Consider the following 16,988-nt stretch of genomic DNA (forward strand, 5'->3'; position numbering starts at 1 on the left):
CGAGGTATTTTAACAACAAATGAGATAACTGCTTTACTGATCCATCTGTGTGGGACTAATTCTGGAATGAAGGTTGGTCAAATATTTGATCAAAACAGTTTCTGAGACAACAATCTTTACGTCTACAATGGCTCACTGAAGAATGAAGCATCACACAGCCAATAATGCAGTATTACCATGAAATGAAGCATAGATTATATGAGTTTCTGACTACACTTTATCCAACTATTGTAACCATTGGGTCAAGTTGATACCTACAGTAAAGAATCAACAAGCTCTACGAAGCATCGGACATAGCGTTTAATCATCGTAGGAAGACAGGAGGATTATGCGTTTCATGATTGGAAGGATTTATCAGAAGGGAAGGAGCAATAAATGTTTATTGTAACATATTGAGAATTTGGCAGAGGATTTGGGAACAAAACGTTTTAATTGTGATTCTCTATTTTTCACCAAAAATAAATAATTGGCTGCAAAACAATCCGGGGGGCTCTCTGGTTAGAATGGTCCAAATATAAATGCAGACATTTCCTTTTTTGTTCATTAAATTGGACTTACGTCAAGAGCTGGCGTTGAAAGAAGAATGTGCGTGGACTGTGCGACATCAGCAGCATGGAGACTGTTGTGATAAGCTACGTCGCCGTGGTAGTGGTCTTCCAGTGTCATGATGTATGTGACAAATGTGTCCACAGGGATCTGAAATGTCTTCAGCAGGTCCCTCTCCTAATGAAAAATGCAAATTGCACGTCAAGCTAAAATCAATTAAATATAATTTTGGGCTGCAGTTCGCTGAACATTTTCTTGTGCAAAAAATGATTCGTTTTACTTTATAAACTAGTGCACTGAAATATATTTAAGGGTGGTGTGTCCTGAAGCAGAAATATTCAGTATTCTCTGCCCACTTGGCTCCACTCACCTGGAAGATGCTGTACATAATGCAGGTGAGCGGTCGATTGTTTGAAAACTCTGCCACTTTAAATATGTTAAGTCCCCATTTATTCAGGTCGTCCAGCTCCTGCAAAGACAAGGACAGTGAAATACAGTAATTACACGAAACTCTTGGGATATTTATTAAAACCATACCGTACAGTTCTACAGTTTTATCCAGTGCATGCACATATAACAGTTTCATTTCCTGAAAGGAGATGCTCATCTTGATGCTAACACACGTCTTGGATCTTTTATGAATGGAGATAGTGACTGCGGATGGGTTAGTTGAGTACGTTATTGGACAAAACAAGGATGATAAATTGTTTATCAATCCCAAAGAGGCCCAGGTACATCAATTATTTCGATTTCATGGACAGGTTCAAAATAAATAGAAAAGGTATTGGAATGCTGACTTTACACGCGGAAGACTAGAAAACAAGGTTCCAAAAACTAAGGCTTCAGCTAAGCAATGCCTTGATCAGTCCAGCCAGTCTGAAGAAGGGTCCCAACCAAAAACATCGCCAACCCATGTCTTCCAAAGATGCCGCCTGACCTGCTGAGTTACTCCAGTACTTTATGTGCTACGAAAGATTCCAACATCTTTGTGACTTTAGTCCAGACTTGACATACTGTGAGTGATCCTGAGAACTACACCTTGGGAGCATGTATTGGTCTTTGAGCATGTTCAACATTGATTTACTGGAATGATACCTGAACCTGATGAGTATTCCAATGAGGGACACTACCGAGGGAGACTCTATTTTCTGAAATACAGATAGCTGAAAGCTGATACTGGAGGGCATAGCTTTAAGGTGAGAAGGACAAAGTTTAAAGGAGATGTGCAGGGAAAGTATTTTTACACAGGGGGTGGTGATTGCCGCGAACATGCTGCCTAGGGTGGATTGCTGAAGCAGATACGTTAGTGGCAATTAAAAGACTTTCAGATAGGATTATGGATATTCAGGGAAATGGAAGAATTTGAGTTATGTGCAAGTAGATAAGTGGTGGTTTTTCTATCATGTTCAGCACAGACATAGTGGGCTAAAGGGCCTGTGCTTGTGCTGTACTGTTCTAATAACCATGACAAGATGATAAAACAAACTACCAGAGTAGTTAGAGAGAACATCTTTCCATGAGTCAGGGAATTTGCCAATGTACCTCAAAATTTAGAAACTGCTTTCAAAAGTAAAAGTACAAAATGGAATAGAGGTTTGAAGCTCTCCTGCAAATGATAGTTAATGCTGAGTCACGTTACTTCTCACAGCAACCATTCTCGATAATAAATGCTGGCTTTGCCACAAATATACTTATTTTTATAGAATGAATTAAAAAAATCAAATGATTATTTGATGTCTGGCAATCACACAATGAAATGATTTGGGACAGAGGCAGATAAATGGGGCAAGGTCACAGACCAAGCACGATCTCACTGAAAGGAGATCAGGTTGTGCAGCAAAACTTCTAATTCCTTTTCACATGTTCCGAGGTTATCAAACTGCCTATGAGGGCTTGCTTTGTACCTTGGAAAGACAATCTTCCAAATCAGTTTTCACAGCGAATTGAGGGATGCTTGTGTGTGTGAGGCTGGTACTGTGCATCAGTTTTTTCACTCCGCTAATCTGTGTCATGAGCTGTTGCTTTTTCTTCTTGTCTCGGTCCTTCTGCGTGAGGGATGGCATCTCCACATCATTCTGCTTGTCTGTAACAAGAGATCAGAATATATGACACCTTGCAATAAATTAGTTCTAAAAGGTCTCTTATATAATCATCAGAGGAAAGTTGTAATAGAGAGGAGCACTATAAGTGGAGGCATATTTACAAACTCAGTAAATAGGTAACAATTGTGGGTCTAAAATCAGCATACATTTTCTGGAAACATTTTGCAGTACACAGGAAGAGAATACAGGCAGTTACAGAGAAACTGCTCATTAGACAGCCAACTCAATTTTCCTAAGATAGACACAAAAAGCTGGTGTAACTCAGTGGGACAGGCAGCATCTCCGGAGAGAAGGAATGGGTCACGACCTGAAACGTTACCTATTCCGGTAATATACCAGGTCGGGATCTTGAGGAGCTGTTAAGTAAAAGTGTAGGTCTACAGATCGGAGAACGTTGTTGCTTGCCTTTCCAGAACAATTTATCTGTAATCACTGAAAGTTGACTTCAAGAAAGGGATAAAAAGTTTCATTACAAGGATCTTATTGTGATAAAGTGTGTAAGAAGGAAATGCAGATGCTGGTTTAAACCAAAGATAGACACAAAAAGCTGGAGTAACTCAGCGGGACAGACAGCATCTCTGGGTGACGTTTCGGGTCGAGACCCTCTGAAAAAGGGTCTCGACCCGAAACGCCACCCATTCCTTCTCCCCAGAGATGCTGCCTATCCTGCTGAGTTACTCCAGCTTTTGGTGTCTATCCTATTGTGTTAATCATTGTTTTTATTTCCTTTAATGTTCAATCGTTGATTTGGATGAGGTATGTATTAAGATTATGACAAACTCACTTCTCTAACTGATATCGTATCTATTCAGAAATGTTCACTAAAAACTGGATTTGATGCACAGTACTTAAGTGTAACTCTGAAGATGTGAATTAAGGGGAAAAAAGTCTAAAACATATGACTATTTCCTAAGGAGTAAAGGGAAATAGCATAAAAGTCTCAAAGTTCATTAACATTCACAATGGTGCCCTGAGTACCCGAAATGGCCGCTGATATATTAATTATCAGGAACCTCTTGGTTGGCAGACAGGAAACAAAGAGTAAGGATTAACAGGTCCCTTTCAGAATGACAGGCAGTGACTAGTGGGGTACCGCAAGGCTCGGTGCTGGGACCACAGCTATTTACAATATACATTAATGACTTGGATGAAGGGATTAAAAGTAACATTAGCAAATTTGCGGATGACACAAAGTTGGGTGGCAGTGTGAACTGTGAGGAGGATGCTATGAGGATGCAGGGTGACTTGGACAGGTTGTATGAGTGGGCGGATGCATGGCAGATGCAGTTTAATGTGGATAAGTGTGAGGTTATCCACTTTGGTGGAAAGAACAGGAAGGCAGATTATTATCTGAATGGTGGCAAGTTAGGAAATGGGGAAGTACAAAGAGATCTGGTTGTCCTTGTTCATCAGTCACTTAAACTTAGCATGCAGGTACAGCAGGCAGTGAAGAAAGCTAATGGCATGTTGGCCTTTATGACAAGAGGAGTTGAGTATAGGAGCAAAGAGGTCCTTCTGCAGTTGTACAGGGCCCTAGTGAGACCGCACCTGGAGTACTGTGTGCAGTTTTGGTCTCCAAATTTAAGGAAGGATAGTCTTGCTATTGAGGGCGTGCAGCGTAGGTTCACTAGGTTAATTCCCGGAATGGCGGGACTGTTGTATGTTGAAAGACTAGAGCGACTAGGCTTGTATACACTGGAATTTAGAAGGATGAGAGGGGATCTTATTGAAATATATAAGATTATAAAGGGATTGGACACATTAGAGGCAGGAAACATGTTCCCAATGTTGGGGGGGTCCAGAACCAGGGACCACAGTTTAAGAATAAGGGATAGGCCATTTAGAACGGAGATGAGGAAAAACATTTTCAGTCAGAGAGTTGTAAATCTGTGGAATTCTCTGCCTCAGAAGGCAGTGGAGGCCAATTCTCTGGATGCTTTCAAGAGAGAGCTAGATAGAGCTCTTAATGATAGCAGAGTCAGGGGGTATGGGGAGAAAGCAGGAACAGGGTACTGATTGTGAATGATCAGCCACGATAACATTGAATGGCGGTGCTGGCTCGAAGGGACGAATGGCCTACTACTGCACCTATTGTCTATTGTCTATTGTCCCTTCTGATGGTATTTTCAAAGTGTTTTTTTTGATCGTTACATATTAAATCCTACAATCCCATTGCCTCCATTAAGACTATGTGCATTTTGCATTCAGCACCAGAGCCTAAGTTTCTCTTCAGTCACATTGAACTGGCGACATCCCACCATAGTTTGTCTTCAATTATTAAGATGATAGATCATTATATTCTTTGGGTAATAAGAGGTTTAATCAACCAGGATAATTTATGCACCACAGTTCCCAGAGTCTCTTGCTCAACCCACCCGATTTAATTAAAGACCCTTGTAAAAGAAAGCAATTAAGCTGAATCTGGTTGCAACGAAGCAGCACATCACAGAGGCATTATTCACAAGCATCTTATCAAAGTGACATTAGTGGATGTTGTTTAGTCTGTACTATCAGTGAAGGGTTTCCCCATTCAAAGATTTCCTTGACAAATTGGGTGCTGCTGGTGAGCAGCTGCAGAAAGGTCAATGACACTGTCTCAACAGCACTCTGTCATATTTTCAATGAGCAGTCACAGATCCTCAATCAGACTGCATTACAACAGAACTATAACAATCAGTACTTGGTAAGCAGACGTTGCATAGTCAGGGATATTCCAAGGCTTGCCCTTCAGGAGAGATGGGGGAGTTCAACGAGATCTGGGTGTCCTAGTGCATCAGTCAATGAAAGGAAGCATGCAGGTTCAGCAGGCAGTGAAGAAAGCCAATGGAATGTTGGCCTTCGTAACAAGAGGAGTTGAGTATAGGAGCAAAGAGGTCCTTCTACAGTTGTACCGGGCCCTGGTGAGACCGCACCTGGAGTACTGTGTGCAGTTTTGGTCTCCAAATTTGAGGAAGGATATTCTTGCTATGGAGGGCGTGCAGCGTAGGTTCACTAGGTTAATTCCCGGAATGGCGGGACTGTCGTATGTTGAAAGGCTGGAGCGATTGGGCTTGTATACACTGGAATTTAGAAGGATGAGGGGGGATCTTATTGAAACATATAAGATAATTAGGGGATTGGACACATTAGAGGCAGATAACATGTTCCCAATGTTGGGGGAGTCCAGAACAAGGGGCCACAGTTTGAGAATAAGGGGTAGGCCATTTAGAACGGAGATGAGGAAGAACTTTTTCAGTCAGAGGGTGGTGAAGGTGTGGAATTCTCTGCCTCAGAAGGCAGTGGAGGCCAGTTCGTTGGATGCTTTCAAGAGAGAGCTGGATAGAGCTCTTAAGGATAGCGGAGTGAGGGGGTATGGGGAGAAGGCAGGAACGGGGTACTGATTGAGAGTGATCAGCCATGATCGCATTGAATGGCGGTGCTGGCTCGAAGGGCTGAATGGCCTACTCCTGCACCTATTGTCTATTGTCTATTGTCTATTGTCTAAAACTGGAGGGCAAAGAAGGAAAGTCATTCCCACAAGATACATTAACAAGCTGCAACTGAGTGATGCTTGAGGAATGATGAGAACTCAAAAAAACTTCAAATGCAAAGTTCCTTTGACAGAAGACACAAAGGGCCAGTTATTTGAATTTCAAAGATGAGAAATGAGACTCCATCAAATCCTGTTTTCCATGGAAACAATGATGGAGATAGAACAAAGGTGTTTCATCTGTCACTCCTTTGAGAGATGTATCTGATAAAATATACATCATCTGGGCTAGATTGCATTAGTTTTACTGGCAGGGATAAAAGGCTTGGAAAATTAAAAAAACAGAGAAAATTGCAGATACTAGAAATTCGAAATAAAAACAAAATTCTTGAGGTTGGTCACCCTCCCACTTCTCTGCATTAAGACTTGTCTGTTTTCTAACTTTTACTTTCGATGAGAGGGCTTTGATCTGAAACATTTCTCTCTCTGGATGTTGAGTATTTCAGGAATTTTCTGTCTTTTAATTTCAAGTTATGGGGTGTGGTCTGTCCCATTGTACAGAAGGGATATGTATTATTTAAAAGAAAGGGCTGGCCAGAAAGTGTGAGGCTATCACACTTTGCCCATTGGCCTTTAGACTAGAACACTTACACGTACACATTAAAAAATGTAATAACTGCTGCTGAATGCACCAGGAAGACTTCTAGACCCTACTACCTTTTGGGTGAAACTATTTTTTTCCTAAACTCTCTTTAACCAGTTATCTTAAATACATGATCCCTAGTTGCTTTTTCTGAACATCCCTGCTCACACTTTCAAGATTTCCCTCAGTTTTATGCACTTTGCTCAGACCCCAGCCTACCCAATCAATCTCATCTTAAAATTTATTAGTTCTGGAAATATCCTTAAATCTCCTTTGTACTTCTCCTAATGCTATTACATCATTCTACAACACCACAAGCAGAATGTTACTGAGTGCCCGTGAACAGATCACCGAGGCCCTCGTAAAGCACAAGGAATGTACAATATAATCAAAGTACGCAAGTAGGTTCGAAGAAGCTTTGCTTAAAACACTATTTCTGTCAACTTTGCCAAGCTTTTCCAAAGCTGCCTCATCTCTATGATGTTCAGAAACATTTAAAATTATTAAAAAGAAGGCAGTTCGAACAGTTACTCAATTATTTTCGAACATCAGTTAAATAATTTTAAAATGCAGCATTTTTTTTAATGCTGTTCCTTCACATCCATAAAGTCTTCGTTGGGATGACTAAAGATATTGTGCTGTATCTAACTTGAGCAAATACCCCTGCCTAAATGCAGAAGGGTCTCAGCAAATTTATGCCATGCTGCTGGATTAACATCTGTTGGTTAACATGTTGGTTAACATATGATGAGTGTTTGAAGACACTGGGCCTGTACTCACTGGAGTTTAGAAGGATAAGGGGGGGACCTCATTGAAACTGACCAAATAGTGAAAGGCCTGGATAGAGTGAATGTGGAGGGGATGTTTCCACTAGGACCCGAGGCCATAGCCTCAGAATAAAAGGACGTACCTTTAGAAAGGAGATGAGAAGGAATTACCTTAGTCAAAGGGTGGTGAATCTGTGGAATTCATTACCATAAATGGCTGTGCAGGTCAAGTCCATGGCTATTTTTAAAGTGGGGATTGATAGATTCTTGATTGGTAAAGGTGTCAGGGGTTATGGGGTGAAGGCAGGAGAATGGGGTTGAGAGGGAGAGATAGATCAGCCATGATTGAAAGGCTGAATAGACTTGGTGGGCCAAATGGCCTAATTCTGCTCCAAGAAGTTATGAATTTATGGATTCCACGCAGAGATCCACTAACCTGACTCACTACAATTACTGTTTTAGAAACATTGGTGATTTGTTTGAAGGATGGCTGTACTGAGTGAATCGTCAAGTGAGGGAAAACCTTTACCAACTGAACCATAAAAAGATTTATTCTGTGATTAATTGTGTCAAAGAGTGAAATGACACACAATAAATCAATATCAGACCTTGGTGAAAATTGAGACAATTAAAACTAATTAATTGATTTCACATTGGTCAACAGTGGCATAAAAATAAAGCTCCAGGGAGCATTTGATGGGGCTTTGAAAAAAAAGCTGAACAATTAAAAGGAAGATACATACTCAAGTCAGTTCACATTTTTCACTGAGATTATATGGAAATTGAACTGTTTCCACTAGTCTGCCAAGCAAATCACTTCACAACGATAAATGATGTGAAACAGCAAAAGAACATATGCTGAAATCACAAGCAAATCCTGTAAATACCCCGGATGCCAATCAAGTATCCCATACCTAATAGGGAACACGTTTGGATAACGATACAAGGGATCTTGATCGGTTAGGCAGGTGAGCTGAGGAATGGTTGATAGAGTTTAATACAGAGAAGTGCAAGGTGTTGCATTTTGAGAAATCTAACCAGGGCAGGACCCACACAGTGAATGATAGGGGTCTGAGGAATGTTGTAGATCAGAGGGATCCAGGAGATCAGGTACATAGTTCCTTGAAAGTGGTGTCACAGATAATAGTTAGGACGGTTAAGGCGGCTTTCAGCACATTGGCCTTTATTAGTCAGAATACAGAGTATGGAAGATGGGAGGGCATGTTACAGTTGCACAAGACAGTGCTGAGGCCACATTTAGAGGATTGTGTTCAGTTTTGGTCATCCTTTCAATTTTGTTAAGAACAAAGTTCTTATCAACTTTGCTGTTAAATGTCAGAGCAGATTCCCATCCATGGGTCCTGGTTTCCATTCTATTAGCTGTAATGTTCACACTGTCATGTTACCAACAAGGTATCTATATAGAAATCTAACATTATAAATGCTATGAGTGGGAAGTGGTAGAAAATTGCCTGTACATAAACTCAGCATGACAATTTGCAAAGGTTTAGAAGGAAATATATGAAAAATAAAATTAATAATCTGTAGAATGTACAGATATTCTAAAGAAAATATTTTTGGTGATATTTGCTCCTGATAGAGAATTGCCCAATTTCTGATTATTATATATTAGATTTTGCATTTAAGAAACAGTTAAGAAACAACATGGTTTCCTATTGTTCCTAAACCTCCAAAATCTAGACCTTCATGTTCTTCTTTAGCAAATATTTTTTGGACACATCTGAGCTGTGGAGGTGGCAATTACTAATTCAACAAGTAATGGTGAGAGTAACGATGTAGCCAATGCTTATTTGCCTGGATCACAAAAAATATTTTTGGAAAAGGCTAGTAGAAATTTGTAGTTAGCCGTGTATAATAAAGTGCACATCTTAACAAAACATGGAAATGTCGGGAATGGATACTGCATCAGAAGATATCTTTTTAATGGTGCAGTAATGAAGAGTAATTTCAGATTATGATAGATATTTTAAAAATAAGTCTTAAATGTTGATTGCTTTGGTTTTGTGACATGCAAGTGGAAGGTGACTTTGCAGACTCACCCAAAAAGGTGTTGGAAATGAACTCGGATACTTGGTTGCCTGAGCGACTCATTTCTGAGAGGTGGCTGAGCTCACGGTTCAGCATTCGTTTGAACTGTTGGAAGAGGCAAACAAAGGAATCAGCATCAACTATTCTTATCAACCATTTCAATATCACTTTTGAATCAGATAATTTGATCAATTTGGGCATTAATCAAGAGTGGAAGGAACCATGAATCTTCACATTTATTGGCACAAATTGCATTAACTGCTTAATTAAGCTCAATATAAAACCGGTTACTTAACAGGCAGTGGATCTGAGATTCTAAAATGCATTTAAAATTGGTCCATTGCTCTCAATTTAGCACTTGTTCACAGATAACAAGTCTTCCAAATGTTAAATATTAATAAGGGATATAGAGTAGCTTAGAGTGGATTAAGTGATATTTGACTTGAGCACAATAATATTTACTTACACAATATGCAATAATATTGTAATCATGTAGTTACATGGTAATGAATTAGTTCGAAGACTGCCAATACAGGAAAACAATTTTGTCGTATCTTTGGAATTTATTTAACCTAGTTGGTAAAAAGTGTGTATTTAAATTTTTGAAATAATCTACAGACTGTACAACAGTACAATTTTATAATTTCCACACCCAGATAGCTGGGTTGATTTTGATTTGAGGTTTGCAACAATAAATTTAGCACAAACATGTTTTTTTTTTTTTTGCTGAATCTGATAGCAGCCTAATATTCTTTTGTTCTTTAATTTGACATTTTACACAGATATTTGTACAAAAATTATGGACATCAGCGATATATGTCTCACAAAAGGATTTGAAGCAGATACCTTGTTGCCCAAAGTGCTAAATATTATTAAAAAATATACTGCATCTTTGAACATTTTTATCTTTCCTTCACTTCACAGCTTGTACAAATTGTAAAATGCATTAAAAAAACTTTTATATAGATAATGTGATTTCTGGAATTTCCTGATCAGTCTCTTTCTGCGTGTTTCTTTTATTTCCCTTTGTTCATAAAATGCAACATTTTAATTCAGCCTTACCAACTTTATTGATATTCGTTTAAAATTAAAATAGTAAGATAAGCATACTGCCAATATGGAATAAACTACTGTAATTCAATGGTTTCAGCATCTTACATTAGAGCTCTATTTCTAACACTAAAATAGACATTTCAAAAATACATAATGTTTTAATAAATCTACTCACCTTGATATAACCCCAAGAAACAGACAGTAAATAATTTGCTTCAGGCATTTTGGCTCAACAGATTCAACAATAGCCGTGTACAAAATAAGTAATGTAGCTGGGCAATTCCACACGAAAAGTTTCAATAGTAATGGCCACAATGTTTTATTAGCAGCTTAAATGGTTGAAGAATATTTGTTCCCAAAAATCTGTTTTTTCTTTCACTGCCTAGGAAAATCCAGTGCATGCAATAGATCCTGAGAAAGATAGTGTCTGCGCATTTGCACTGACAGAATTGAGATAATGAAATCAGGGGTCACATGGAACTGAAACCATACAAGTGTGTGCACTTCACAGCACTTATGAATTATGAATAGCTTTGGTCTATTCGCTAGAGGGAGTGAGGAGGGGTTGTTACTTCATATTAATGTCAGTACAAAGAGGCAAAAAGTCTTTTGTCTGCAAGATTGCGGAATCTAGATCGTTAGAGCATAATATAGGAAATAACAGAACATGGAGGTTGCCCAATGTTAATCTTATGTAAATCAACTGTCTTATTTATGCAAAGTAAATGCAGATATTGTTCCCGTTTCAGTAGAGAATAGAATCTGATTTTAGCACCAGCCTACATTACTGTCAGCTACTTTTCAACATAATGACAATCTAATAGAATCGTAGTAGTCCAAGATAATGACCAAAACCAATCTTCTCAATTGCACAAAATAAGGAGAATTTCAATCCTATTGATTTGCAGTAAAAATTAGGGGGTTTCTCTGAGGTTTAGATTTCTCTGCTGACACACAGATTAAATTCAGGTTTACATGCACAGATGTCTGGAAAGTTATTAAAATATAGATTTTTTTTTTTCACAGAAATAAGTACACTATCATGCTATTTGCTGCTATATGCATTTGTGCAGATTTTAACTGATATTATTTGTAATTACTCATAAAGTGCAGTAGTTTACAATGCATAGCAACCTAATAAATCAGCTGCAGCTTACTGAGAACAAGCAGATGGATATTCCTAATTATAAATGCAGATTTCAATCTTTTGCAAGGTTTTTATTAAACAATCTACAGAGAAATTGCATTCGTTAGACAATGGAGAAAGCCTCAGTAATAAAGAAACCTATGAAATGATGAATATTGAAAGCTGGTCTATTCTCTGGTGCAGTAATATGCACTCCCCCACAATAGTTCTCCTTTAAATCCTCGATGAAGCACAGTGCCTGCATAGAAATACCATTCACTCTGTGTCTGATTGGCTTTCAGCTCAGCTGCAGTGACATCACTTTGGTTTCTCTGCACTGCTCACGGAGCATTAAAACATGGGAGGGCAGCTACATCCACAGCCCCAGAGAATCCTGAGAAAGTTCAAGTGGCACCACTACTGTAATTAAACAAAGAGCTCTATAGCTGCCACTATACACTATGCCACCCACTAGTTTACTTTCAGAGTTCCCCCTATTTGTTACATTGTCAATGATTGCCCAGATTCTAATCTATTTTGCACGATGATATACTTGTCTTTGCCACTATGTCAGCCATTCATATCAAGATGCAACAGTGATGATCATATCAATCAATTTGGATTCATTACCCTCTCCAAAATGTCCTATGATCATACACATTGCACCTTATTGTTTTTTAAAAATTGTGGTTTTACCATTAAATTTGCTATAGTTTGTATTGAAATACAAAGTGACAATTATACTTGAGATCTCTTTAAATGTTCTGCTCTCCTTTGCTTTCTATGAGCCCAAACAATGAAACAAGCAGTCTATTCGATTGTGCGCTGCATCAAACGTGAAGGAGATCCCTCATGCAGCATCCACGTGATGCTTTTTTGCAAAGGATCACCTGATAATGATCGTGAGTGACGACCGTTTGGTTGCTTTCTCTTTTTCATAAATTCAGCATCACCGCCCTAACGCAACCATCTGGGAAAGCTAACTTAAGGCTACATATTTCTAATTAGACTGTTTTCATTGCATTTTGAGTCCTTCAATTTGATAGTGCAGCAAATTTATTACAAAATAAATATTAGAAAATTTATATTTGAGATTCTGATTTTAACTTAGGAGACCAATATGGAAGTAAGAGGTTTATCAGAGTCACGGTTACCACAATACATTTTAAGAATACTCAACAACAATGTCAGACAATTTTGCCACATATTCATGCATATGTTGAGGTTCTATTGTAGTACATTAGTACTGGGGGCTTCTGTGAAGCATCAAATGCAAATTGCATTAGCGAATGTGAACAATACTGATCTCTTGTCCAGAGGTCGGCTTGTTTGCATTTAGGTTTAAATAAGGATGTATGGGCCTGGCTACATATGGTTAAATTATTGAACAGCCATCCACACTCCTCGACAGTTGATCCAGAGATGTAAATTCTAATCCTACAGTGGCAACTGGGGAATTTCAATTCAAGTAATTAATTGAATCTGTTATAAAATGCTGTCCTCAATAATTATTGTTGTGGAACAATCAGATTGTAATTAAAATCCCATATGTCCAAGATAGACACAAAATGCTGGAGTAATTCAGCGGGTCAGGCAGCATCTCTGGAGAAAAGGAACAGGTGACGTTTCGGGTCGAGACCTTTCTTCAGACTGAGAGACGAGGGGGAAGGAAACTAGAGATATGAAAAGGTTTAGAACAAATCAGAGCCGGCATTGATGGCTAAGGCAAGGTGGAGCCCACAATGGTCCATTTTTTGTTGTGGAAGAGGTGATATTGAAGGAATATATGGATGTAAACAGTGGAATTAGCAGTACGAGGATGGGGGAGGGGCGGAGAGAGAGGGAATGCAAGGGTTACTTGAAATGAGAGAAATAAATATTCATACAACTGGGTTGTAAGCTGCCCAAGTAAAATTTGAGGTGCTGTTTCTCCAATTTGTTTGTGGCCTCACTCTGACAGTGGAGGAGGCCCAGAACAGAAAGGTCCTGAATAAACTGATGTCCTTCAGGTGACAAAACCTCTTGAACTCACGGCTGCACTATATGTGATTCAAAATCCACCAACGTGGTTGATGCTCTCCACTCCCTTCAAATACCATTAAGGGCAATCAGGGTGAATAATAAATGCCAGCAAAATCCACATCCTAAGAATCAATAGCTAAATGTTTCACAGGTATGGGAAACACTGTTCTGACATGCACTAAATGAGCCTCCACAGGTATGAATGAACAGTTTTATATTTTTCAATGATCCCCTCACAATTATGATTATAATGAGACCACTGCATTCCTTTTTTAGCAACATAGCCTCCCCGTCAACAGAGATCTAAAAGATATAGCAGCTGAACAGTCTTTCTTCACGTTGAAGCTGGACAATGAAGATCAACAATCTGTTTGATTCCAGAGGGAAACACAGAAATGCTCCATCTTGTCCTCATCTAAAGACTGCAATTTTTAGTAGGAATCACTGGATAATACTTGGCTGCAATCTAATTCAGCTCAGCTGAATTATCACTGAATAATTCATTACAATGATGCATTGGCAGAAAAAAATGCTCTATATTGTTTCATCTCTGTGGATCCCTCTCAAAGTACAGAAAAGCCCAGAATAATTGCTGCAGTGTTATTTCCCTTCACCTGTATGTAGTGATCTTTTAAGTCTTTTATTGCCAGCACATTTATCCCATCTCTACGGTGCTGATAAGAGGTTGGTTTCTCTTAAAAGCACAGTCCATTTGAGAGGCACCAAATAATAGTTGGTTAACCAATAGCAGGTTAATCAATAGCTGGTTAACACAACATACAAATTATGTATGGCCGGTGGTAATTTCAAAAGTATCTGATATGGAAAGTCTTTGATGCTACCTCGTTCAATTTCCAAGACTTGCCATTTTAGTTTCAATAATATTTCATTGCTGTAATGATCTTCCTTCTTATATAAAGGTTAAACACACACGTGGCTGGACTTGAAAACAGATGACGCTAATGAGGTATACTGGTAAAATCAGCACAGAAGCCATATAATTCAACTTCTGAATATTTCATTTTCACTGAGGCATTTTGATACTTTTCTCTATTTTTTTGCTTTTTGCTGCTTCTATATAGAATTTGTTTTATTATGGAAAGCATTTCATTTTTACGTAATATTTTCAAAATAATTGTTTTTGCAATATGTCCATAATCATGCAACGTCCAATTTATATAACATGAACATAAACAACAAACTTTACCACCAAGTCCAATATGGAGACTGGAATAGATGACCGAAGGTCTAGCCAGGACAGAAAGTTTCGATGAATATCGAAACAGATAAAAAGGTGCAGCTGCCAGTCATAGAGAGCTTGAAATTGGGAAAGCCAGAATTGGAACTGTACCCACAACTCAGGGAATTATAGTAGTGGGGGGCGATTATGGAAACGGGCAAGGCAGCAACCAGATTTGGAAACAAATATGAAAACATTAAAACTGAGGTGCTGCTTTACTGGAAATCACTGCTGGTCAGTAAACACAGAAGGGAAAGGTGAAAGGGATATGGTACAAATTGACATCTTGAAAGCACAATTGTTCAGCACCATGAAGCTTTTCTAGGTTAAAGGCACCATAAAATGAAAGTTTCTGTTTGGCAGTTCCCATCCAACATTTGGCAAGTAGAATATGTCAAACATGACCTGGATCACACAAATGATTAGGTCAATTATCAAAGCTCGAGTTCTTTTTAAGATGGGGCAAACAAAAATCTTTAAAGCACTTTTCAGCCAATAAAACCCAGATTTTCTACATTTGCGAGATTAAAAGAAAAAGAGCTTTGTTTGGATTAATGTGTGAAAAGAAAGAAAAACATTAATAAAATATGCCGTTCCTATGGGAAGAAACAAAAAAAATGGAGTTGATCGTTGAAGTTCAAATAGGGATGGGGAAGAGGGGGAGAACAGGGATAATTACTTTTGCATTGTAAGAGCAAAGAAGAGAAAACGATCCAGGGTAGAAACTCGTTCGCACAACTTCAAACAATAAAGCAATTGAAGACTGAATTAACTGAGATTAGAGAAATTTTGCACATATTTTGGATATCTTAAGAACCAATACGAACAGCATTCTTTGCCTGTACTGAAATCTATACCTACAATCTAATGAGGATCAGATCTGCGGCTATCAGGTCAGGCGATCCAGACTCGTACAACAAGTCCAGGTATGACCTCTAGAAGGCCATCAAGAATAAAAGAGGCACTTCTGGACTAAACTGGACATTTAGCCTCAGTGGCAGATCCTGGATGCCATCACTTCATACCAGATAAAACCAAGTAGCTTAAGTAACAGCTTGATACGTTCTATGCTTGCTGACAATGGGACAACAATGATGTACCTTCACAGGTCCCCACAGTCCCTGATGACCTTGTGATCTCTGAGGCTGACATTAGAAGATCATTCTCGGGGGTGTACCGTCAGAAAGCATCTGGCTCTGATGGCGTAGCTGGCTCCATTCTCAAAACCAGCGGGGACCAACTGGCTGGCGTGGACATCTTCAATCTCCCATTACTTTCATCTGAGGCTCCCACTTGCTTTAAAAAGACATCCATAATCCGGTGTCCACGGACTGCAGGGTGCCATGCAGCCTCAATAATTGCCCCCTGGTGGTACACTCGTATAAAAGTCGTAGAGCTAAGCAGGTCCTTCTGCCTGCCTTGCCATGCTGACCATGTTGGCATACTGGGCTAGTCCCATTTACCTGTATTTGGCCCAAAATCTCTAAACCTTTCCTATGCACATATTCATTCAAACATCTTTTGAACGTCATAATTGTATCTGCTTCCTCTGGCAGCTCATTCTAGATATGGGCCATCCCCTGAGTGAAAAGATTGTCCCTGAGGTCCCTCTTAAATCTCTCCCTTTTCACCTTAAACCAATGCTTTCAAGTTTCAGAATGCGCTACTCTGGGAAAAAAGACTAATCATTTACTTTACCAATGCTCCTCATGATCTTATACCTCTCAATAACTCTCATGATCTCATACCTCTCAACCCCTCAACCTCCTACGCTCCAAAGAAAAAAGTCTCAGCCCACCCAACCTCTCTCTGTCAATCAATCCCGCAAACCCATGTAAAATCCTGGTAAATCTCTTCTGAACCCTTTACAATTTAGCGGGGAGCTTTTTTTAATCTCATTAGGTAACAGGGCTCAAGCACATTTGGCAACGAACATGATGTTTTGAGTTCTGATTAAAAATTACTATGGTG

At 39.0% G+C, this 16,988-nt stretch overlaps 1 protein-coding gene across 7 annotated transcripts in view; it reads right to left on the reverse strand.

Moving 5' to 3' along the window:
• Positions 1–16,988, reverse strand: part of pde4ba (phosphodiesterase 4B, cAMP-specific a) — a 444,556-nt gene that overhangs the window by 14,580 nt on the left and 412,988 nt on the right. For 6 of the 7 annotated variants that reach the window (XM_078407495.1, XM_078407493.1, XM_078407492.1 and 3 more), the window contains 4 exons: positions 9,588–9,681; positions 2,451–2,629; positions 917–1,015; positions 559–723 (listed from right to left, as the gene is read on the reverse strand). In XM_078407495.1, coding sequence (XP_078263621.1) covers positions 559–723; positions 917–1,015; positions 2,451–2,629; positions 9,588–9,681 — 537 coding nt within the window. Of the gene's footprint in view, positions 1–558; positions 724–916; positions 1,016–2,450; positions 2,630–9,587; positions 9,682–10,804; positions 11,263–16,988 lie in introns of those variants that run through there. The other variant, XM_078407498.1, reaches the window with a different exon arrangement.

The sequence above is a fragment of the Rhinoraja longicauda genome, chromosome 11 (genome assembly GCF_053455715.1).
Source record: "Rhinoraja longicauda isolate Sanriku21f chromosome 11, sRhiLon1.1, whole genome shotgun sequence".
Classification (NCBI taxonomy): Eukaryota; Metazoa; Chordata; class Chondrichthyes; order Rajiformes; family Arhynchobatidae; genus Rhinoraja; species Rhinoraja longicauda.